Raw genomic sequence first — 26,200 nt, 5'->3', positions numbered from 1 at the left:
AGCCCCATTACATGAAGGATGTGGAGGCTTTGGAGAAGGTGCAGAAGAGGTTTACAAGGATGCTGCCTGGATTAGAGGGCATGTGCTATAAGGGGAGGTTGGACAAACTTGGGTTGTTTTCTCTGGAGTAGCAGAGGCTGAGGAGAGACCTGATAGAAGTTTATAAGATTATGTGAGGCATAGATAGAGTAGATAGTTGTATGTTTCCCCCGGGGTCGAAATGTGTAATACTAGAGGGCATGCATTTAAGGTGGGTGGGGGGTAGGTTCAAAGGAGATGTGAGGGGCAAGTTTTTTTTTACACAGAATGGTGAGTGCCTGGAATACACTGCCAGAAGCAGATACGATAGAGGCGTTTAAGAGGCTCTTAGATAGGCACATGAATATGCAGAGAATAGAGGGATATGGACGCTGTGTAGGCAGAAGGGATTAGTTTAGTTGGGCATGTAATTACTTGGTTAGTTGGTCTGGCACAACATCGTGCACCAAAAGGCCTGTTCCTGTGCTGTATGTTCTAACCTTTTCACCCAGAGGGTGGTCCATATATGGAATGAACTGCCTGATGAAGTGGTTGAGGTTAACAATATTTAAAAGACACTTACACAGGTATATGAATAGGAAAGGGCCAAACGTGGGCAATTGGGACTAGCTTAGATGGGTATCTTGGTCGCATGGACCAGTTGGGCTGAAGGGCTTGTGTCTGTGCTGTATGACTCTATGACCTGAGTAAACCTGGCTTCACCCTATCAGAGATATTCCCTTTGTCCAATCTATACCTGCCCCTCCCTCTCTGCAATCACAGCCTCCCAGCTCCAGTGACCCAGGTCTCATCCCGAACTCCAACGCTGTCTGTGTTGAGTTTGGATTTTCTCCCTGTGACCGTATGGGTTTTTTCCAGGTGCTCAGGTTTCCTTCCACATCCCGAAGACGTGCTGCTATAAATTGCCCCTAGTGTGTAGATGAGTGGTAGAATCTGGGGAAGTTTATAGACAGGTGAGACGGGATACAGGAAAATAAGCGAGGGAATAGGATTGATGGGATTACTTTGAAATCCAGCCTAGATTTGATGGACTGAATGACCTATCTATATTATAAAAATAAGAGAAATAAAACCAACTTGTTTTTGTTTAACTTTCCCAGTTCTGACAAAGGGTCTCTGACTGGAAAATGTAACTCTGTTTCTCCCTCCACGGATGCTGCCTGACCTTCTGAATCTTTCCAACATTTTCTGCTTTTATTTCCTTACTTCACTCCTAACATCAATGATCGGGCTTCTTGTGCACGACACAGGGACCTAGCCTGTGTATTGGATGAGTCCAGCCCCATTTGCCATCCTCCCTTCAGTCCTGCCTGACCCACTCCACACTGGCTATCCCACACTCAGTCTTGCCAACAGTCCCGGGATTTCCCAGCAAGGAGCCAACCCACGATGTCATCAGGGGAAGCTTGTGGAGACCAGGAGGAGCATTGTGAAGGCTGTGGATGAGGACCCAGGGCAGGACCTGACTCCCCCCACTGTCTATCCATCTAACTTCATGTGATACATACTCAGTGTACATCACTCAGTGCACCACTTCTTTCCAGTGCAGCCATCAATCCAGAGTGATTAAAATCATGGATACGTAGGGTTACAGAAGGCAAGGTAACTTAGCAAAAGAGGAAGTAAGCCCATTACAGGATACAAAATCAAGGACGGGAATTACATAGTACATAGAACATAGAACAGTACAGCAAAGAACAGGCCCTTCAGCCCACAATGTTGTGCCAACGTAGCTAATCCCTCCTCCTCCAGACGTTAATTCTAAAACTGCGGCATTCAAGACCTCAGGATCTTCAAGCTCTTGAATGATCATAATTCTAAACTCGGACATACTGGAGACCACCTTGAATCATGTCACAGAAAAAGAGCGGCACGGATTGTTTAAAACGTCCCAGGGTAGGAAAGTCAGGCCGTAGTTTGTGTTCCAGCTTTAAGTGAGATAGGTTTGACCAACCTTTTTCAGTCACTGTTACATGGATCCTGAATCAGGAGGAGGTAAGATCAATGAATTTGCCACATCAATCTCTGACCAAATATTCGGGGGTGTCGAATAGTCTGAATATTCCCATCAACAACACATTCCAGCAACAGATGTGCTGCCATCTCCTGCCTTACCACCAACAAAGCAAGATAACACACACCCTGATCAGATCTGGATCTTTTCAAAAACATAGATGCTGGAAGAACTCAGCCAGTCAAGCAGCATCAGTGGAAAGAGGAACTTGTTCATGTTTTGGGTCAGTGACCCTTCCTCATAACTGGCTGAGTTCTTTCAGCACTCCTGTTCTTGTCTCAGATTATAAAACTGTGGTTAGGCCACATCTAGAATATTACATTCAATTCTGCTCGTCCCATTATAGGAAAGATGTAGGGGCAATGGAGAGGGTGCAGAAGAGGTTTACCAGGATGCTGCCTGGATTAGAGGGCACGTGCGATAAGGAGAGGTTGGACAAACTAGGGCTGTTTTCTCTGGAGCGGCGGAGACTGAGGAGAGACCTGATGGAAATTTATAAGACTATTAGAGCCACAGATAGGGTAGACAGCTGGTATCTTTTTCCCTGGGTCGAAATGAGGGCATGCATTTAAGGTGAGAAGGGGATAGTTCAAAGGAGATGTGCGAGGCAAGTTTTTTTTACACAGAGAGTGGTGGGTGCCTGGAATGAGCTGTGGTGGTGGAGGCAGATATGATAGAGGCATTTAACAGGGTCTCAGATAGGCACATGAATGTGCACAGAATGGAGGGATATGGACCATGTGCAGGCAGAAGGGATTAGTGTAATTAGGCATCAGTAGCTTAATTAGTTGACGACATCGTTTCTCTGAAGGGAAGGGCCTGTTCCTCTGCTGTACTGTTCTGTGTTCTATGTCCTATTCCAGCATCTGCAGTTTTATATGTTTTCCTTGGATCCTATTCAAAATTGGTGCATGAATCCAGTGTTCTAATAGCATATTGCTCATACACCTGCCCTGGTTGCACACTACGTGTGAGTCAGACACCCGCTTGCTTGCAACAGCCCTGTGCTCTGATGCATCTGGTATGAAAGACAATCCGCTTACCCCTGGGCAGGCATCCTCTCCTTGCTGTCCAACCAGGATATAAAGAAGTTCGCCTTTCTTCAGATGAAAGATGGCTGAAATGAAGATTCCATGTGACCTCTTGTTGCTGTTCCGGGCTCCTTTGCCTCCAGCTGCTCCATAAGCGGACACTCTGGAGAAGAGGGATTGGTGAAGGACAAGTGAGATCAGGAAGCTGGGACTAACAGTGAGGCACTGCTGGGATCGGGGGCTTTGACTAACAGTGAGGAAATGCTGTGATCAGGGGAGTGGAATCCCATTAGAATTACATTTGGAAGTAAACAGAGAAAGGTATCGACTGGGATGAAAGGAAGGATTAAACAATGAGGAATCTACTGGAGTCAGGATACAATAAGACCAGCAGTCTCTGGTTTGGAAGTCTCCCTGCTCCTTGCCCCAGATCAGCTTAGCCTGATCCTGCTTCAATATCCCCACATCCCTGTGCCGACAATAGAGATGGTTCTGCTTACACATATTTGTTAGTTGCTGGCACCTGCCACATCTGGATGCCCTTGAGAGGTCCTTCCGATTCGATCCCTACGGAGATGTTGGTATGGCGGTAGGCATTGGTGCACTGTGCCTGGGTGGGGCCATTTGGACCACTTGCCCCACATGATGTAAACAGCCAAGCCACGTCGGAGTAGTCTGCAGTATAAAGAGGTACGTTGTTTTTCACACAACCATCCCTAACCGCATGCTTTTCCAGGCTGACAAAGCAAACACGACCCAGATCCGGTGGGGCGTTTAAGAGATTTTTAAGATAGACAGATGAATATGCACACAATACTCCAAGTAAGGTCCAACCAACATTTTGTACAACTGTAACATGACATCCCAACTCTTGTACTCAGTGCCATGGCCAGTGAAGGTAAGCATGCCACATGTCTTCTTCACTACCCTGTGTTGTCACTCTCAGGGAACTATGTAACTGTACCCCTATGTTCAGTAACACTCCCCAGGGCCCTGCCATTCACTGTCTATGTCCTGCCCTGGTCTAACTTTCCAAAATGCACCACTTCACTCTTGTCTGAGTTAAATTCCATCTGCCATTCTTCTACCTAGTTTCCCAGTTGAGCAATAACCCATTGTAACCTTACACAACCTTCCTCACTGTCCACTATGCCACCAATTTTGGTGTCATCTGCAAATACACAAAACAAGAAGGGGAACTGAAACTTTTGGTGGTGACCAAGGTAACAGAGTCATGCGGAAATACCATCGGACAGAGGAGCAAGATGGGCAATTCTGGGCAATCGAAAGGTTAAAAAAAATTGCAGACCCTGGAAAACTGAAATAAAAGCAGAAATACTAGAAATACTCAACAGATCAGGTAGTATCTCTGGAGATAGAAACAGATCCTATGTTCCAGGTCAATGTTTCTGGCAGGACAGGTGACCTTTCATTAGAACAAGTGAGTTGCTTTTAAAAAATGTCTAAGTAAAACGGAGAGGTAGAGGTGGATATATATGAGGAGGAAATTCCAGAGCTTGGCCTGAACAACTGAAAACAAGAACATCAATGGTAGGGTGATAGGAGGAGCAATTTTGCAACAACTGGTTCACAAAGATTTTGGAGGATTCCAGAGCAGGAAGAGGAAGCAGGGTTATGGAGGACCAAGGGACTTGAAGGCACAAGGGTGAGATATTTAAAGACTGGACAGAGGCCAGTGTAGCTCATTGAACACAGGGCAAATGGGGGACCAGGACTTGATGCGAGTTAGGATATAGATAGCAGAGTTTAGGGTGAAGTCAAACATTAACTTGAAAAACCAGGTAAAAATGACGATGGAGTCACAGAGCAATACACATGGAAACAGGCCCTTTGGCCAAACTCATCCATGCCGACTAAGATGCCCATCTAAGCTAGTCCCATTTGCCCATGTTTGGCCCATATCCCTCTAAACCTTTCTTATCGATGTACCTGTCCAAATGTCTTTTAAATGTTGTTATTGTACCTGCCTCAACCATTTACTTTGACAGCTCGTTCCATATAATGGAATAATATTGGGAGCTGGTACATTCTCTACACAACACATATTACAGATAACGCATGGGTTACAGAAGTGTGGACACACAGTTGTCCAGAACTTGCACAATAAATAATGGCATCCAAATAACGTCCACTGTTACTGTGATAACTGCCCAGCGACTCCTCCTGAGAACTGTCAATCACTGCAACCTCTACAGCTCCTCTGATGTTCACAGAATTGCTACATTTGTACATGAATCACTCAGACGTTTGTTGTGATTGGTATAAATGCCCATTTGTACACTTTTTTCAGTATTATTACCTGATGGAGCAACCTCTGGCATTGGGTAGAGAAATGGAAGATCTTCAAGATGATGCACGGAGTCACCCTCCAATGTCACTGATTCTCTCCCTGTGAAGGCAACAAAGGTAGAGTTATACAGAATAATAGAGCACTTTAAAGAACTGACCCATAGCTGATATTACAATGGTGATGCATGGGGCTGATAACCACAGTCAAATATGTTGACCCTGACAGTGTGTCACCACTAAAAAAATACAGAAAAACAACAGGCCATTCAGCCTATTAAGCCTGTCCTATCCTTCAGTTTCAACTAAATTATGGCTGTTCTAATCTAAACTCCAAACTAAACTCCAAACTAAACTCCAAGCTCATCCCATTGATGTGACTTCACAAACAACTGAGAACAGTAAATGGCAGTTGCTTTAATAGCAGGCAGGAGTCCCGAAGAAGGGTCCTGATGCGAAACGTTGACCATCTGTTTTTCTCCACGGATGCCACCTGGCCTGCTGAGTTCCTCCAGCATCTTCTTGTTTTTTCAGTTGCTGTAATATCATAAGCAATGGGTGCAGTACCAATAGGTTTGCAATGGGTACTGTAGATCTGGTTGCTGATTGCAAAGTCTTGAGACTACTATTCTTTCAAAGAATTAGAATTTACAGCAAAGTAATTTTTTTTTTACCTAAGTGTTCTATACTGGTGTTTATTCTTAGCTCAAGCCTCCTCTCGCCATTGTTTATTGAATCTTTTCAGCGTTGCTTTCAATTTTTTTCCTCCTCATGATCTCAGTTAGACACAAAAAAGGTTTGCAAAATCATTGATATAGTATATGAAAAAAGGCACAACTTATTAACAATGGCAAATTGCCATCTTGCAGCATATTTCATCTCCAAAATTAATTTAAAGGAGAATATTCAAACTAAATTTACCAAGCCATGTAAGAAAAACTAAAGGCTTGGTCAATGTGGTAGGCTTTATGGTGTATCCACAAGGATTAAAAAGGATAAAAAAGGTTTCAGGAATTACAAAGCTCAGGGTCTTAATAACACTACAGTTTAGCAACACTATGACCACTTTGATCACTTTGCACTAAAATAGACTTTTTTTTGTTCTAATTGTGTTCTTTCTTGTGAAAATTGTGTGTAATTTATGTTTAATTGATGTTTTTCTTGTGAATGCTGCTGATCTGATGCTGTGAGCCTGTGATGCTGCTGCAAGTAAGTTTTTCATTGCACCTGTTCATACATGTAATTGTGCATTTGACAATAAACTCGACTTTGAACTTGACTTTGCCTATAGTGGAGCAATTAAATCTGATGGTGCACAAGAGGCCAGACTTGGAGGGTTCCAGGTTACAGAGATAGAGAGGACACCATGCTGGATTTGAAAACAAGAATTGGAAAACTGAGGAGTTGCCAGGCCACTAGCTGTTGTCAGACAGGGAGCATCGGAGCGGTAGAGGAAAGGAGCAAGATACAAGATAGACCATAGGGTAACTATAGGATTATGTGGAAGATAATACGATGGTCTGGAAAACAAAGGCAGAGGTTTCAGCAGGAGATATGATAAAATTGAGGCAGAGGTTGGAGATATTGCGGAGGTGGAAATAGAGCCTTAGTGACAGTGACATTGAATATAAAAGTTGGGAGGTCATGGTGCGGTTGTACAGGATGCGGGTGAGGCTACACTTGGACTATTGTGTTCAGGTTTGGTCGCCCTGTTATAGGAAAGGTATTATTAAACCGGAAAGTGTGCAGAAAAGATTTATGAGGATGTTGCCAGGACTTGAGGGACTGAGTTACAGGTAGAGGTTGGACAGGCTAGGACTTCGTCCCTTGCAGCGTAGGAGACAGAGAGGTGATCTTATAAAGGTATATAAAATCACGCGGGCCATAGAAGGGGTGATTACATTCAGTCTTTTTCACAGGGTTGGGGAATCAAGGACTAGAGGGCATAGGTTTAGGGTTAGAGGGAAACGATTTAATAGGAATTTGAGGGGCAATTTTTTTTTACACACACGAAGGGTGAAATATATGTGGAATTGAGCTGCCAGAGGAAGGGGTTGAGGCAGGTACAATAACAACGTTTAAAAGACAGTTAGACAGGTACATGGATAGGAAAGGTTTAGAAGGTTATGGGCCAAACGCTGGCAAATGAGACTAGCTAGGATGGGGCATCTTGGTCAGAATGGACCAGTTGTGCCGAAGGACCTGTTTTCATACTGTATGACTCTATGACAGCACAAATACGGAACAGGAAGCAGCTCAAGTGAAAACATCTCAAACCCAATGTTTGAATAAGGTCCCCCTTCATTCTCCTGAACTCCAAGGAATACAGACCCAAACAGTCTCACCTTTCTTGATAGGAGAACCCTCTCATCCCAGGAACTAGTTTGGTAAATCTCCTTTGGACTACCTCCAATGCTGCTATACCAGTTTATTTTTTGGGTAAGGGGACCAAACCTGTGTGCAGTGTTCCAGGAATGATCTCACCAACATCCTACACAATTGCAACAAAACCTCGCCATTTTAAATTCCCACCCCTTTCCAATAAAGGTTGCCTCAGACTGTTGCTGGGAAGGAGAATGGAGCAGGGAAGTTCTTTCTTTTTGAGACTAACGACAATAGCTTTGGACTTTCCAGAAATGGATGTCAGGCAAGCAGACAGGTAATTTCTGTTAGTTGAGGGGTGCAGAGGGGATCAACAGATAGTGGTGAGATAACCTCATTATGGCTTTGCATCTTATTATCTGCCTGCACTACACTTTCTCTGTAACTGTACATTTTATTCCGTATTCTGTTATTGTTTTCCTTTGGACTGCCTTGGTGTACTGATGGGATATAATGATCTGTATGGATGGCATGCAAAACAAAGTTTTTCACTGTACCTTAGTACATGTGACAATAATAAGTCAATTTACCAAATTTACCAATAAAGACAACTGTGTTCTGTCTATTTCTAGAATCTAATACTCCATTTTCAGATGATGTTGCTGAGGGACAACAGGTGCTGATGAAAAAAATAAGGAGTCAAGGATACATCTACTCAGAAAAGAATTCACTATATAAGCAGAGGGATGAGCCTCACTCTTAGCAATATAGTATTATTAATAATAACTTGGTGGATGGCTATCCTGTCAATAATGAAATCTATTTATTAATGGAGTTTTTAGGGGTATTGTTGATATGGAATCCTTGTATTGACATTGATTGTGTGGACAGATAACATGATATGTGGTGTGGAGATGGGTCTTGTTATTAACACTGGAATTAATTTACCTACACATACAGTGTGAATGGTTTCCCTGCAATTAATGGAATCTATTTATTAGTGTAGGTTGTGTTCCACATGATTTGTAATGTGAGATAGCTATTAGTAAAGAGCTTGGGGACAGGTCTCACTGTTACTAATTCAATCTATAAATAAATACTGTCAGAATTGGTCACACTCCTGTAATGGAATCTAATTAATAGATAGTTTACAAATGACTGCAGTGTTATTAGTGGTGCCTGTTTATTAATTTAGAATAGGGGGTTCATTGGTAATGCAATCAATTTTAATGTCGACATAATGACTCTTGTCCCAATTGTAATAGAGGCTTTTCATTACAGTGATGTACACAATAGCTCAGAAGCCCATGCTGTTCAATGCCTGCTCAAGGTGCTATTTTACTGATCCATTTATTGTTACGTATCTGTTGCTTCAAGGAAAAGTGTAGGAGCACCTCTAGGCTCCTTCACTGTTGCTGTTAGTACTCATTGGAATAAATAACTAGTGGTGCCATGTCATATTAAAGTAGTTTTCCAGGGAAAGGTTCTTTTATGAGACTTTAAGGATCTTATATTTTGTATAAGGTTGCTTCAGGTTCAACATGGTTGCAGCCAATTCGGTTAACACTGTGATCACCAGGATTTATAATGACAAGAAATGGAGCAAGAAATTTACAGCAGATGTATTCCTATTGTCCTGTTGCATACTTTTCTAGCAATGTGCTTTCCACCCATTAAACAACACTTTGCTCATTAAAAGTACAATCTGCTTGCAGTGATAATGACCGGTGCCTTTGAAGAGGTATTGCAAACAAGGATGGAGCATCCCCTATCCCCTACTACAAAATCACCACTCAAAGTCAAAGTCAAATTTATTGTCATATGCACAAGTACATGTATGCACACGTGCAATGACAAGCTTACTTGCAGCAGCATCACAGGCACATGCCATCAGATAAACAACATTCAAAAGAAAAACATGTTAAACATAAATTATACACAATTTTTACAAGAAAGAACACAATTAGAATGACAAAAAACAAACCCCACTCCTACAATATTCCTGACGTTGTATTGTGATTGGTAGTGGTGGTGGGACAGTCAGACTAAGTGAGAAAGAGAGAGTGATGGAGTGAGGCAGTAAGAGAGCCATGTAGGCTGGAGGAGAGAGAGTCAGCCAGACAGGTAGACTCGGGCAAAGAGAGAGATGTAGGCATGGAGCGATGAGATATATTCAGTCCCAAACCGGAAGAGTGCCACACTCAATAACCCCATTGTCCACTTGCCATGAAAAGCTAATAGCCAGCTGAAAGAGACTTCCATCATTTCACCTTAGATGGTGCATTGAATTTATTTATGCTTTGTGAGATGAAATGACATTCTAGTTGATGACTTCCCAATGACATTTCTGCATGTATTGCTTTGTGGCCAAAGCTCATCTGTCAGCTCCTTCCACCTCCTACACACTCTTGCTGATCCTGCTATTACTTACCATCGACAGCAATCCCTTCTGGTCGGTGAGTTTCCAACTGGCTTGGTGCATGAAGGTCAGTCTGCCCGGTTGCTGCAGATCCCTCGGTGGGATGATTCCCAAGACCTGCCACTGAAAGAGAGTTTGCACAACTGCGTGAGACTTTGGGGCAGTGCCAAATCCTTTCACCCACAGGACTTTGGCAGTACTCAGTGTAGTGCATGGAAGACTGAGATGGTTTACGTGGTTTGGCCAACAGACACTCAGGGCACTGTCAGACAGAAGACAGGGAGTGACGTCACATGTTAGAGCAATGCTCATTCAGTTCCAGAATTAGGGCTCATGTCCAAGTCCAGTTGAAAGGGGTCTGTCCTGGGAACCGGATGATGGATTTTATCACCTTTATACAAAGTCAAAATCGAAGTCAAAGTTGAGTTTATTGTCATATGCACCAGTACATATAATGCACAGGTGCAATGAAAAACTTACTTGCAGCAGCATTGCATGTACATAGCATCAGATACACAACATTCACAAGATAAAAATGAATTAAACATAAATTATATACAACTTTTACAAGAAAGAACACAATTGGAACAAAAAGAAACAAAGTCCATTGTAGTGCAAAGTGGTAATAGTGTTGCTATACTGAGGTAGTGATTAGGGTTTGCAGGTTGGTTCAAGAACAAAATGGTTGAAGGGAAGTAGCTGTTCTTGAACCTGATGGTGTAGGACTTCAGGCTTCTGTACCTCCTGCCTAATGGTAGCTGCAAGAAGATGGCATGGCCCGGATGGTGGGGATCTTTGATGATTGATGTTGCCTTCCTGAGGCAGCACCTCATGTAGATACCACCAATGGTGGGGAAGGACGCGTCTGTGATATATTGGGCTGAGTCCACTACTCTCTGCAGTTGACTGCTGTTGACTTTAACACTGTCTTGGATAAGAGTTTGAGCAAAGGAACTTAAAGTGTAATGTATTTTCCTCTCCCTTCCTATCTGCAAAACCCTTGATGTTTCTCAAAGTCTGCTCGTCAGACTGATTTCCAATGTTTGCTTTGAAGCCAAATTCCCAGTGTCTTATTGCCCTCTTATGCTAAATTTTCTGTTCTACTTATCAGATGATTGTGGGTTCCAGTCCCTTTTCAGAGTACATAATCCAGTGAAAATTCAATACAGTATTTATCTTATTTTATTCATTATGACACAGAAGGAGCCATTTATACCATTGAGAGCATGAAGAGCTATGCCATCAATCCCATTCCCCCTTCCCTTATCTCCCAGTAGTCCTGCAACTTGTTTTCTCTTTCACGTACCCATCAACTTCTCTTAACCATTAACCTAGGCTAATGGGTAATTTATTTTCTTTCCTTTCTTTTTCAATCTTTTAATTAGTTTCCAAATTAATACAGATTAATATATAACATTGATGATTGTACATGTAATACAAAGAGATAAAAAGTCTTTAGATCTCACAATCTCTTAGTAGATGAATATAATATAAAAGAAAGGAAAGAAAAAGATTTATTGTGTATATAAAAGAAAAGAAAAAAAATCCCCAAATCAATAAAAAAATTGTAAATATCAAACCAAACTAAAAAGAAAATTTCAAAAAAAAGAAAAAAAAACTGGACTGAAATTTCTCAATAGAAACAGAGCAATATTATGTCATCAACTCCATTCCTCTAAATTGAAAAGTTATTGAAGAGGGATCTATATCAAATGAAGTATTGAGTAAATGGACTCCAAGTATCTTCAAACTTAAGCGAAGGATCAACAGTACCACTTCTAATTTTTTCCAAGTTTAAACATGATATAGTTTGAGAGAACCATTGAAAAGTAGTAGGGAATTTACTACAGCACCCAGAGAAAACCAGGTCACTGGGAGAACATGTAAACTTTGCACAGACAGCACCCGAGGTCAGGATTGAACCTGGGTCACTGGAGTGTGAGGCAACAGCACTAACTGCTGTGCCACAAAGCCATCCTCTGTTGAGTACTGCACCTTTTGGATGTTAAGCTGAGGTTTTATTTCCCTTTTTGAGTGGAACTAATAGAGTTTTAGGCACAGTTTCAAGCACAAACAATCTGCTAGAGGAACTCAGCAGGTTGAGCAGCAGCTGAGACAGGGAAAGAATTGACAACATTACACAACACAACACAACACAACACAATGAAACCCTACACAACCCTAATGTCGGCAATCCCTTTCCTCCCACAGACGCTGCTCGGCCCGCTGAGTTCCTCCAGCACACGGTTTGTTGCTCCAGATTCCAGCATCTGCAATCTCTTGTGTCTCCAAGCTATTCTCAATGCCTTGGCCAATAGTTTTTCCCTTAGTCAATAAAACAGATTATTTGTCATAAGCACACTGCATTTTGTGGTACCTTGCTATGAATAAATTGGTTATTGTAGTTCCTGCAATGGAAACATGAAAAATAACTTAAATGGCTGTAAAGTGTTTTAGATCACAGAGAAAGACTGACATCCATGCTTCTGTGATTGCTTCTTCACCGGGAATGGGAACCCAGAGGATAAAGACAAACTTTCTGTGCTGTGTGAAGTAACCAACGCTCTATCCATAATTGGGCCATTTTAAAAACTGTCTGAGAAAATTTTCAAAGCTCAGCTTGGGACCTCACCTTTATGCCTCCAGCTTTCCTTATTCAAAGAGGGTGACTACATGCCCTCTTCATCAAACATCCTCATTATATTGGTAAGATGCCTGGGTGAATGCCACTTCAACATATATTGGCTCACTGTCATCTCTCCAAGGGGGCCCCCGCCAGTTTTCCCATGGAAATAGTTTCTTACTCATCACCCCACGTGACCAAGACAGAAACCTGGCCTGAATAACACTATTCAAAGAGTTGGAGGACTTTTACAACTCACTACTTGGGACTTTAATTAACAATCCAAAGTAGAATGCATTGCCAGAGGTTGGCTCTACAACCTTACCCCCCACACCCCCCCCCCCAAACACACCAACACCCATTGCGATTCCTGAAAGCCTTCTTCAGCGTGCCAACATGGCAGTGTGCCAGGGCCATTTTCTTACCACGCTGCCACTGCCTCTTGGAGCTACAAAGAACAACACCTCACATTTACTCAGCCTGGCTGCCAAGTTCGGGTGGGTGAGTTGGTGCTGGTGGTGGGGGGTGGGGGGGGCGGGTGGAGTGGGTGATTTGAGCTTTTCAGCCCATTGTTTGTGGTATCATCACCATACCCTACCCCTCACCCAGAATTCAGTACAGGTGTTGGATTTTCTTTCATTGGACGTACAAATTCTTCTTCTCAACTGCAAGTTCCTTTTCTGCTGAGGCTACATTTTAACAGTGCTTTCAAGGATGATTAATGCAGACCCTGGTAATGATACAATCAGTACTTGTAATAGAGGAACATTTTGTGGTCGCCTATTGCGCACTCTCTGCATGTATACACATAAATCGTTGACAGGGAGAGACTGAGAGGGGAAGCAGGGCAGTGGTGGGGGTGGGGGGTGGAATTGGGGTGAGAGAAAGAGCCTTTTGTTGAGGCTCCTTCTGAATAATTGACAGCATGATGAATTAACCTCGCAAAACACAACCAAAGGAAAGGACCAACACTAAACTGGTCATGTTTGTCCATTTCCCAGTACGTTACAGATCTTTCGTATTATGAAGTTTTAAATTCTGTAGAAGGCAAAGAGTGGGAGATGGGAGACTCAAGCATATTCCAAGTGTGCATACCTGGAAGGTGTAATGCAAGGAAACCTGTCCCAAACTCCAAGAATTCCTAAGCAAAGCAATTATAAAGTGAATCCAGCTGGATCAAGTCCAGTTTTTTTTTGTATGTAGATTAATTCTCACATCCCAAGAGGCTAGGTAGCCATGATGGAGCAAACCCATATTTGTCCTTGACAAATTATGCCAGCAGAAAGCTTGAGCACTTTTGCAAGTGATTTAGGAGTCAAGGATAAGGTTTTCATTTAATCCGCTCTAGGCAATTTAACTCCCAACTATGTTCAAATAAAAAGGCGCCACTTTCATTTATTTTCTTCCAGTTTCCTCCTGCTCCCGTTCAAAGAGCCAATCAAACTTAAGCGCAGGGGTACAACCCTACCAAGCTACAGCTGAAACAAAAGCAAAAAAAAAACACACTGCTGGAGGAACTCAGAGGGTCAGGCAGCATCTGTGGAGGGAAATGGACAGTTGACGTTTCGGGTTGAGACACTTCATCTGGACTGAAAGATAGAGGGGAGATAGTCAGCATAAAGAGGTGAGAGGGGAGGGCTGGGGCGAGAGCTGGTAAGCGATAGGTGGATCCAGGTAAGGAGGGGTTGATTGGCAGATGGGAGTCAGGAGGGGGAGACTGGGGCAGGGATAGAGACAGAGGCTGGGAGGTGATGGGTGGAGGCAATAAAAGGGCTGCAGATTGTGGAATCTGATAGGAAAGGAAGGTGGAGCATAGAACCAAATAAGGGAGGCGGGGAGGGCAGATTGGAACAGTGGGGGGGGCACACAGTGGGATGTGTGTGTGTGGGTGATGGGGAGATGGAATGGGAGGAAGGGGGAGGGGAGAAGAGGGAAAGGGGCAAAGAAACTGGGTGATTAGAGGATGCGGGGGGGGGGGTCTGAGAGGACTGTGTGCGAGAGGACTTGGCTGCATCAGGAAGAGAGAGAAAGGGACAGAGGGGGAGCAGGTTACCTGAAATTGGAGGATTCAATGTTCAAGCTGCCAAGTTGTAGACCACCCAGATAGAATAGGAGGTGCAGTTCCTCTAGTTTGTATTTGGCCTCACCCTTGCAGTGGAGGAGGCCGAGAACAGACAGGTTGGTATGGGAATGGGGAGGGGAATTCAAATGGCTAGCAACCGGGTTGTACAGGGGAAACCTTGGCTAGAAAACAGCTTTCAGTGAACGGTGGAAACTGGAGCACCTGAAGAAAACCCACGCAGTCACAGAGAGAGCATGCAAACTCCACACAGACAGCACCTGAGGTCAGGATTGAACATGGGCCACTGGAGCTGTGAGGCAGCAGCTCTGCTAGCCGTGCCACTGTGCCAGACATAGGTTTTACGCTTGGGCTGTGATGGGCATGAAGGTGTTAAACTTCCATCTTTGGTTTCCTTTGCCCCACCATCGACACCCTAAACTCTGGACGTCTTTCCAAAAAATTTGTTCCTCTTCTCTTCTCTCAGCTTGTACTCTGACCAAAGGTTTGGCCACCTGCCCCAAATTCCTGTCAAACTGCAACCTAATGATCCCCCAGCTCAAATCATGACAGTCACACAGTCCACGAAAACACCCACTGCACCCCCGATCACTGCAGCCACACTACCAACAATCAGTCACACTGCCCACAGTCACACACCTTGGATCATTTACTACACCTTTGATCATACAGTCACTCTCCTTACATTTAGTTAATTCAGATCATTAAAGTCACACTGCTCGCAGACCTCAGACCACTACAGTCACACATTAACATACCTTAGATCACAACAGATACACTACCCACAATTGTTCCCTTCAGATCACGCTGCTTACGTTTGTTCACTTCCGATCACTCTCACTATACAGACACAAATCGTTCACTGCAGATCACTCACCACAAATATCCTGCTCAGATTACAACACACACATTGCCAACAATTGTCCATTTCAGATTACTACAGTCCATAGAACCATAGAATAATACAGCACAATACAAGCCCTTCGGCCCACCATGTTGTGCCGACCTTTAAACCACACCTAAGACTATCTAACCCCTTCCGCCCACATATCCCCCTATTTTAAATTCCTCCATATGTTTATCTAACAATCTCTTGAACCTGACCAATGTACATGCCTCCACCATTACCCCAGGCAGCCCATTCCATGCACCAACCACTCTCTGGATAAAAAACCTCCCTCTGATATCTCCCTTGAACTTCCCACCCATTACGTTAAAGCCATGCCCTCTTGTATTGAGCATTGGTGCCCTGGGAAAGAGGCGCTGGCTGTCTACTCTATCTATTCCTCTTAATATTTTGTATACCTCTATCATGTCTCTCCTCATAATCCATACGCTCCAAACCAGGCAGCATCCTGGTAAATCTCCTCTGCACCCTTTCCAATGCTTCCACATCCTTCCTATAATGATGCAACCAGAACTGGACACAGTACTCCAAGTGTCGCCTAACCAGAGTTTTGTAGAGCTGCATCATTACCTCGCGGCTCTTAAACTCGATCCCACGACTTATGGAAGCTAATGTCCCATAAGCTTTCTTAACTACCCGATCCACCTGTAAGGCAACTTTCAGTGATCTGTGGATATGAACCCCCCGATCCCTCTGCTCCTCCACACTACCTAGAATCCTGCCATTAACCTTGTACTCCGCCTTGGAGTTTGTCCTGCCAAAGTGTACCATCTCACACTTCTCCAGATTGAACTCCATCTGCCACTTCTCAGCCCAGCTCTGCATTCTATCAATATCCTTCTGCAAGCTTCGACAGTCCTCCACACTATCCACAACACCACCGACTTTTGTGTTGTCTGCAAACTTGCTAACCCACCCTTCTACCCCCTCATCCAAGTCATTAATAAATATTACGAAAAGTAGAGGTCCCAGAACCGATCCTTGTGGAACACCATTAGTCACAGCCCTCCAATCTGAATGTACTCCCTCCACCACAACCCTCTGCTTTCTACAGGCAAGCCAATGCTGAATCCACACGGCCAAGCCTCCCTGGATCCCATGCCCTCTGACCTTCTGAAGAAGCCTACCATGTGGAACCTTGCCAAACGCCTTACTAAAATCCATGTAGACCACATCTACTGCACTACCCTCGTCAATCTGCCTGGTCACCTCCTCAAAGAATCCTATCAGACTTGTGAGACATGACCTGCCCTTCACAAAGCCATGCTGGCTGTCTCTAATCAGTCCCTGATTCTCTAAATGCTCATAGATTCTATCTCTAAGAATCCTTTTCAACAGCTTGCCCACCACAGACGTAAGGCTCACTGGTCTGTAATTCCCTGGACTATCCCTACTACCTTTTTTGAATAACGGGACAACATTTGCCACCCTCCAATCCTCCGGTACTATTCCCGTGGACAACGAGGACGCAAAGATCCTAGCCAACGGTTCAGCAATCTCCTCCCTCGCCTCGCGGAGGAGCCTGGAGAATATTCCGTCAGGCCCCGGGGACTTATCTGTCCTAATATTTTCTAACAGCTCCAACACATCCTCTCTCTTGATATCTACATGGTCTAGAACATTAACCTTACCAACACTGTCCTCAGCGTCATCAAGGCCCCTCTAAAATTGCCTGGGTCATAACATCACTGTCACAGAGTCCATGATCATCCAGAGTTTACTCCAATCACTCTTCCCACATTCATGCAACTCAAGAAAAGTCTTCATTTTGTCTGCATATACTCACCACAGGTCACTACATGATGCTTCCTACATTAACCACCTCAGATCTCTATGGACGCAATAAATGACCTGGGGTGGTTGATTGTGTACAGGGTGACAGTAGTGATCTGGATGGGTGATTGTCTACAGGGTGATAGTAGTGATCTGGGGTGGGTGATTATGTACAGGGTGACACTAGTGATCTGGGGTGGGTGATTGTGTACAGGGTAACAGTAGTGATCTAGTGTGGGTGATTGTGTACAGGGTGACACTAGTGATCTGGGGTGGGTGATTATGTACAGGGTGACAGTAGTGATCTCATGTGGGTGATTGTGTACAGGGTGACAGAAGTGACCTCATGTGGGTGATTGTGCACAGGGTGACAGTAGTGATCTGGGTGGGTGATGGTGTACAGGGTGACATTAGTGATCTGGGGCGGGTGATTGTGTACAGAGTGACAGTAGTGATCTCATGTGGGTGATTGTGTACAGCATGACAGTAGTGATGTGGGGCAGGTGATTGTGTACAGGGTGACAGTAGTGATCTGGGGCAGGTGATTGTGTAGAGGGTAACAGTAGTGGTCTGGGGCAGGTGATTGTGTACGGGGTGAGGGTAGTGATCTCATGTGGGTGATTGTGTACGGGGTGACATTAGTGATCTGGGGTGGGTGATTGTGTACAGGGTAACAGTAGTGATCTAGTGTGGGTGATTATGTACAGGGTGACAGTAGTGATGTGGGTGGGTGATTGTGTACAGGGTAACAGTAGTGATCTCATGTGGGTGATTGCGTACAGGGTAACAGTAGTGATCTGGGGCAGGTGATTGTGTACAGGGTAACATTTGGGTCTGTATAGCTATAGTGATCAGAGGTGGACAAATGTAGGCAGTGTGATCTTATCAACAGAGGCACATAGCCTCTACTCATCTGCTTGGATCCTCACAGTCACACAACAGACACACATTCAATCACCCCAGACCAAGTAAGATATGCCAGTACACTCACTCATCATGGGCAACTAAAGCTTACCCAGTATAAACAGGACTAAGATCATGACTGTCACCTTGCACAGAATCACCCATCCCAGATCACTACTGTTACCATGCACAGAATCACCTACCTCTGACATTACTGCTGTCACCACACTCTGTAGAGTTCACATTCAAGAAGCCAACGTTAGCATATGTGCTGAAAGAGAATTAGTGAACGGGGCTTGGATTGTGTTAGGATTTGAACCACAGAGTTTTGATTGATCTCAATTAAACTGAGTGCTTATGTTGTTTGTGCTGGAGTGGAAGAGGTTGGATGAAAGAACAGAATAGGATCCAACAGATAAGAATAAGATTGTGTGTTATGATTGGGAGCTCAACACAAAGCCTTGTCTGTTGTGAATGTGTGCGTCTGAATAAGGGATTCAGCCTTTTCAGAGAGTTAGGTCTGGATGTACAAGCAGGTAACCATGCTGGGGACACTTTGCGTTGGGATAGGTGGGAGGTTTTCCTTATGGGATGAGCCTTGGAGGACTGGTGGACTGTGTGTCAACATATAACCATAAATCTAATTTATCACTTTATGCCATGTTAGCCTCTGGTAATACGTGAAGTGAGCTAATGAATAGACAATTTCCACTAATTACTGTCAGCATTTTAACAAACTGGAAATTAAGATCAGTTGAATCCTGTTAAACGACTAGCTTTCCAACTGATGCCTTTTGTTTTCAGGAGGGATTTTAAGGTCATCAGATTGTTATTTGCAAGCATCTGGACATACCATAAGTAATCTAGGAGTTATTACATTTAATGAACAACTCAGAGACTGTGAATTCAGTGAAAGGAAGTCTAATCACCTTCCCATGACATGCAATCACATTATCATTATCCTATCCCTGACTGTCAATATCTTGAAGAGTCACATGGATCTGAAATTCAATTGGATCCAGTCCTATAAATACAATGGCTATAAGAACTGGTCAGAGATTGAGTATAACGTGGCAAATTGCTCACTTCCTCCCTCTCCAAAACATTTTGAGGGTCCATTCAGGAGTGGGATGAATACTTACTGCTTCCCTGGACAGCTACTGTCCCAAAAGGAAAAGAGTTAATGTATCAGTGATCAGAGGTGTGTGATTCTGTGTGGGGTAACAGAGGTGATCTGAGATGGTTTATTCTGGATGGGGTATCAATACTGTTCTGAGATATGTCGCTTTGTGCATGGCAAAGTTTTTTTTTCACACAGAGAGTGATGGGCGCCTGGAATGTGCTGTCGGGGGTGGTGGTGGAAGTAGACATGACAGTGGCATTTCAGAGGTTTTTAGACAGACACATGAGCGTGAAGGGAATGGATGGATATGGATCATGTCCAGGCAGATGGATTTTGTTTCATTTGGCATCATAGATGGCCTAGACATCATGGGCCGAAAGGTCTGTTCCTGTGCTGTGCTGTTCTATGCTCTAAATGTACTCAATAAACTCATCACCATTCACAACAACGGAAGCAAAATGCTGTGGATTCAATAAATCTGAAATAAAAACAGGAAATGGTCGGAATACTCTGTGGAGAACGAAATAAAGTCAATGTTTCAAGGCTGCAATGTTAACTCTGTTTCTCTCTCCACAGATGCTGCCTGACCTGCTGGGGATTTCCAGCATTTCTTATTATAGCTATTCCCCCAAGTGTAAGCAGTCTGCTTGATTGGAACCCCCACTGATTATTCATAGTCATCCATTCCCACAAATGCCCTGCAGCAACACTCTGTCTTCTTCAATAGCATCTCCCAAACTCACAAGGTCTACCACGAGAAGCAGAACAGCAAGAGGTGCATGGTAATATCATCACCTCAGGTGTCTCTTCCTGACTAATACCTGACATCCCTTCACTATCACTGAGTCAAAATCCTGCAGCAGAGAAGATCAGAGAAGCAGCAGAGAGATGGACGGCACAGTGGCACAGCCAGTAGAGCCACTGCCTCGCAGCACCAGAGACCTGGGGTTCAATCCTGACCTCAGGTGCTGCTTGCGTAGAGTTTGCACCTTCTCCCTGTCACCACCTGGGTTTTGTCCATGCTCCGGTTTCCTCCCACATCCCAAAGACGTGCGGGTTAGTAGGTTACGTGGCCGCTGTAAATTGCCTGTGGTATATAGGTGAGTGGTAGATTCTGGGAAGAGTTGATGAGAATGTAGAGAGAATGTTTAAAAAAAGGGATTAATGTAGGATTAGTGTGTAAAATGGGAGCTTGGAAGAGCCTGTTTCTGTGCTGTATCCCATGATGGTGGCAAGGAAGAATCAGCCATGGGCTTTCAGGCAAAGTGGGATTAGTGTGTGAAGTAATTGGACAATGATACACAAAAGGTCAGACATTCTGTTTTTTATAATTTATGATATACGTATCCTTATGACCTGATTTATAATGATAACTTCCTGGGGAAACTTCTCGTCCTGTAATTACATCTATCTACAGCCCCCTCTCAACCATGCACTCATATTCTTTACCCATTTCACTACACTTAGGAGCGTTGCAGTGTCATCCTCAGAAAGAGAATATGATCACAGCTTCCTTTCCTACGCCCCAACTCTTAGAGCACGTGCTTGATTTTCAGGTATTTATTCAATTCCTTTTTGAAAGTTACCATTGATCACATGGAATTAGTTTCTCAGGCAGCTGTATGGGCGCCCTGAGTTCATGGAAGGTGCTATGTAAGTGGAAACCTTCCTCAAGCATTTCACAGACTGTATTACTTTAGAAGTTTGACTCTGTCTACACCTACCACTGCCTCGGGAAAGCAGCCAACATAATCAAAGACCCCTCCCGTCCCAGTCATTCTCTCTTCTCCCCGCCCCCCATCGGGCAGAAGTTACAAAAGCTTGAGAACACATTCCACCTAGCTCAAGGACAGCTTCTACCTCACTGTTATAAGACTCTCGGATGGACTCTTGTATGATAAAGTTGAACTCTTGATCTCTCTACCTCATCATGGCCCTTGCACTTTATTTGTCTACCTACACTGCACTTTCTCTGTAACTCTAACTATATATTCTGCATTGTGTTATTTTTCCTTTTGTACTACCTGGCTGTACTTATGTATGGAATGATATGTCTGGATGGCATACAAAGAAAAGCTTTTCATTGTATCTCAGTACATGTGACAATAATAAATCAATTACTGTTGTTGTTATGCATTGAAATGCAGTAGCCAAAGTACGCACCACAAGGTCCCATAAAGAGCAATGGAGTGAAGCAGACTTATATTTTGCAGAATTGGTTAAGCAATGTTGGCACGGACACTGGGAGAAATAGTCTTCTTCATTTACATTCAGCTGAACAGCAGGTCTGGCCCTGATTTACTGGCCCCTTTGAAATCTGGCACCTTTGACTATGCAGTGAAGAATCATCTCCGGGACTGGTTTGCCATCTAAACTATCCACCTCCTAACTTAGTGGCAAATGTTTCTCCAGTGAGCAAAGGAGGGCAGCTAAAGCATCTCAGGATGAGATGCTCCTCAGGACAACGTTCCTTCTGAATGTGAAACCCTGGATGATGGTAGGAAGGCAGATCTGGAGCAAGGTGATAGGATGAGGGGTTTGTTTCCAGTAGAAGCCAGTGGCAGTTACAAGTAAACAACATGATCTCCATGACTGAAAAGAAATGAAAGGCACTGTAAACAACCAAGAGGAGAAAATGACTTGCAAATTAGATTAAATTGCACTGACTCACCGATAGACACAAGATACTAACTGCCTTGGCTCAATTAAAAATACACAGACTTCTGAAGTAAAATTAAAAAGATGATGAAATTAATATTTTATTTATCTTCAGACTTTCTGTTTGCTTTTGGAAACTTCAGCTCCATTGGGACCTTACATTAAAAGCTCAGGTAGACAACTACATTCTAGCCTGTAACTAACTCCTTAGTATCCATTGTTCAATACACTATTTCAACACATGAATTAGGCCCAGTTTTTAACTCATTTCCAAGTAGCCATTAATCTATGTGGATCTTTCAATTAGATTTCAGTCTAATACCCACACCAGCATCTGAAATATATAAACTATTCAAATTACTCAATATTTAAACCAGGGTGCTAAATACATGAAGTTTGCAAGTTCTTCCTGTGACCATGTGGTTTTTCCCTGGGTGATCCAGTTTCCTCCCACATCCTAAAGATGTGCTGGTCAGTAGGTTGATTGACCTCTCGTGTAGATGGGTAGCAGGAGAATTGGGGGATTGGGATGTGAGAGGGAATAGGATTTGTGAAATAAGTTAGAGAGTAGGACTGATGGGGATGTTCTGAGAGCCAGCATAGATTCAATGATCTGAATGGCCTTCTTCAATGTTGTAGACAATAAGAGAAATAATATTACATGAGGCTCTTGCAAATTTTCCCTGGAATTTGGCCTTCTAGTCATGTTTGGATCAAGACTGTGGTCCTGATGAAATGCAAACTAGGCATCAGTAAATGGTTATGGTAACACTTGATAGCACTGTTGAAGACACCTTCCATTACATTGCTAGTGATTGTATTGGATTCGTTATTTTTGAGGCCATACTTGGGCAACTTTCCAAATTGTCAGTTTTATTGTAAATATATTGGAACAGCTTGGCTGGAGGTGCAGGTAGTTCTGTAGCACAAGACTGATCCCACATCCTTTGCTGGGCCCAATGTTCAGCAGTTTGTTGAAAACATGTGGAGTTGGGATTGCCACCTTTGTTTGAATCTATTCCAGGTGGCTTCATCACATGATGTATTCCATTGGAAGCCATTATGTTTAGCACAATTACATGATGAAACCACATTGATGGCCTCTCTCTAGCCAGACCCAGTTGGCAACTACACTTTTGTGGGCTCATCTAGGCCACTGGTGGTCTACCTTGGTGATGGACATTGGAATCTTCCACCTGGAGATTGTGCCCTTGCTGTCCACAGTGCTTCTTCCAAATGGCATTCATTCATTCATTCATCAGGTAAGGAAGGATGGTAGGTGGTATTTTGGTAGCTTGTTTGCCCAAGTTTGACTGGGTGCCTTGAGGTAACCAAGGGTCCGGGTCAAAGCTCTGATGCACTCTGTTTCCAACTGCACACCATTGTGCCTCTGCTTAGTGGGTCCATTCAGTAAATGGCACAGGATTTATCCAGAGATTGATGTGGGATATTGATGGAGGGGCTTGTTTCCTGGAGTATGACCACATAAGGCTTTTTCTTAACTCAGCTGTGGAGCAGCCTTCCTAACTTAGACAATAGCCCACAGATGTCCATGAGAAAGGTTTTACAAGGTTGACTGCACAGGGCAGGCCTTTCTCATGTTCTGTATCCAGTGCCTAGTTGGATGCCAAGCTGTCTGGCTGGTATTGGAGACACAAGAGACTGCAGATGCTGGAATCCGGAGCAACAAACAATCTGCTGGAGGAACTCAGTGGGCCGAGCAGCGTCTGTGGGGGGAAAAAGAATGGTCGACATTTCGACTCAAGACATCGACAGTTCCTTTCCCCCCTATGAATGCTGCTCCACCCGCTGAGTTCCTCTGAAGGGTCGCGACCTGAAACGTCGACTGTTCATTTCCCTCCATAGATGCTGCCTGACCTGCTGAGTTCCTCCAGCATGTTGTGTGTGTTGCTCCAGATTCCAGCATCTGCAGAATCTCTTGTTTGTTGATTCTGATATTATTTGATACAACTGAGCATCTTAGCTTGTTTTGACAATCTCAGTTAAAAATCAGCTAGATTGATGTGGGGCTGAAGTGAAACACAAAGCCAGACCACGTAAGAGGAAAGAATACTTCTGAATGAAATAACTGTCTTGTACTTTCATGGTCACCATTACCAACACTAGCCTTTAATTTTAATTGTTTAATTAATTGAATTTAAGTGCTCCAGTTCCCATGGTGACATTTAAATTCATGTCACCAGATTTGCCCTGGAATTCTCTACACTGAGATCAATGGAGGTATTTAAAAAGGTTTTTTGAAAGGTCCGAGAATTCAGGGTGTTGGAGAACTGGCACTGATGAGGCCTGGGGCACATCAGCTATGATCGCATTGAATGGCACCTCAAGCCAGATGCCTGCTCCTGCTCCTATTTTCTCGCGTTCTTGTGTTCAGATTATAAATCAAGGCCTGTGGAATACTCATCTAGTAACGTAACCATGACGGCACCATTTCCTGTCACTGACACACAGAGATACTGCAGGGGTCTGGCAAATTCAGGGTCACATGAACCTGTCGCTTCCACAACAGTGAAAGCAGCATATGCTGGGCTTACTGTCTGGATCACTGCTCCCATCCATCATCTGCACACTGTGTCGGGAACTTCCCCAGGAAAAATCATGCGCAGAAAATATCTTGCCTGAATGACATCATTGAGTCATATAGCACGGAAACAGGCCCATCATGTCCACACCAACCATCAACCACCCATTTACATCAATCCTACATTTATTCCAATTTTTTATTTTCCCCACTTTCTCAACTCCCCCCAGATCCTAGCCCTCACTTACACACTACTGGCCAATTAACCTACTAACCTCCACATCTTTGAGACATGGGAAGAAACTGCAGCACCCAGAGGAAACCCACACAGTGGCAGGAAGTATGTGCAAACCTCACACAGACAGCACCGAAGGTCGGGATTGAACCCGGGTCACTGGAGCTGTGAGGCAGCGGCTCGACCAGCTCCGCCACTGTGCAGCTGTTCATCATGACACAATATCAAAACAAAATAGAAGACATTACCTACTGAATCTATTTGCAACTATTGTGCTCAAAAGGTTACAGAGTACTAATTCAGTATTGTAACGCACTGTAATCGAGAAAGCGGAATGTTGAATTCACCCCAGGATAACAGCTTGACGAAAGCATCAAAATAAGTCTTTGAGAATACGCTGCTGGTCATGTAGGGCAAAACCAATTGAAATGATAGGCACACAAAGCACATGAGAGCTCTGAAAGGCTCAAATACACTAACTCAGTGATGTGACCTTTGTGACCAATGACACCACAGCCCAGTTTTTAACTGAAGTGAAAGTCTTGAACGATCTGTTTTATCGTTCATTTTTCCCTCACTAAGCTATTACTCCTTATGGAATAGGAACATTCTGATTGCCCTCTTTATCCTTCTGAAAGGTGTCAGGATTTGTTCTGAAACTTCCACAGCCAGGTGACTGAAACCATCATGAACCTGGGGAGGGCATTTACACATTCTAGTTTATTTTCTCTATGTCTCAAAAGGTTTCCCCATCCGCAAAGCCTTTAAAGAATTATTCTTATTGAAGAAATGTGCTGCGCAGTGGCGCAGCTGGTCGAGCTGCTGCCTCATAGCTCTGGTGACCCAGGTTCAATCCTGACCTCGGACACTGTCTGTGTCGCGTTTGCACGTTCGCCCTGTAGCCATGTGGGTTTCCTCTGGGTGCTTCGTTTTCTTCCCACATCCCAAAGACGTGCGGGTTGGTGCGTTAATTGGCCACTGTAAACTGCCCCTGGTGTGTAGGTGAGGGGTAGAATTGGGGTGGGGGGGCATTTGACGAGAATGGGGGGGAGAATAAAAAAATGGGATTAGTGTAAGTACGCGGTTGATGGTCGGTGCAGACTCAATGGGCCAAAGGGCCTTTTTCCATGCTGTATCTATCCATGACTCTACAGAAACCAGTTTAATTTCCACCATTTCTCACAAGTCTTTCCTTGTAGGATTATCTCTGTGTTAAAGCATTCC

At 43.8% G+C, this 26,200-nt stretch overlaps 1 protein-coding gene across 3 annotated transcripts in view; it reads right to left on the bottom strand.

Annotated features, from left to right (window-relative positions):
- The window catches only part of ltk (leukocyte receptor tyrosine kinase), a 137,936-nt gene that overhangs the window by 57,653 nt on the left and 54,083 nt on the right, over window positions 1–26,200 (bottom strand). For 2 of the 3 annotated variants that reach the window (XM_052022499.1, XM_052022489.1), the window contains 4 exons: window positions 10,145–10,255; window positions 5,405–5,494; window positions 3,585–3,759; window positions 3,097–3,247 (listed from right to left, as the gene is read on the bottom strand). In XM_052022499.1, the coding sequence (XP_051878459.1) occupies window positions 3,097–3,247; window positions 3,585–3,759; window positions 5,405–5,494; window positions 10,145–10,255 (527 nt within the window). The remainder of the gene's footprint in view (window positions 1–3,096; window positions 3,248–3,584; window positions 3,760–5,404; window positions 5,495–10,144; window positions 10,256–26,200) is intronic. The other variant, XM_052022508.1, reaches the window with a different exon arrangement.

Source organism: Pristis pectinata, chromosome 1, assembly GCF_009764475.1.
Source record: "Pristis pectinata isolate sPriPec2 chromosome 1, sPriPec2.1.pri, whole genome shotgun sequence".
Lineage (NCBI taxonomy): Eukaryota > Metazoa > Chordata > Chondrichthyes > Rhinopristiformes > Pristidae > Pristis > Pristis pectinata.
Note: the sequence above shows the minus strand (reverse complement) of the source record. Positions and strands in the feature narration are given on the sequence as shown.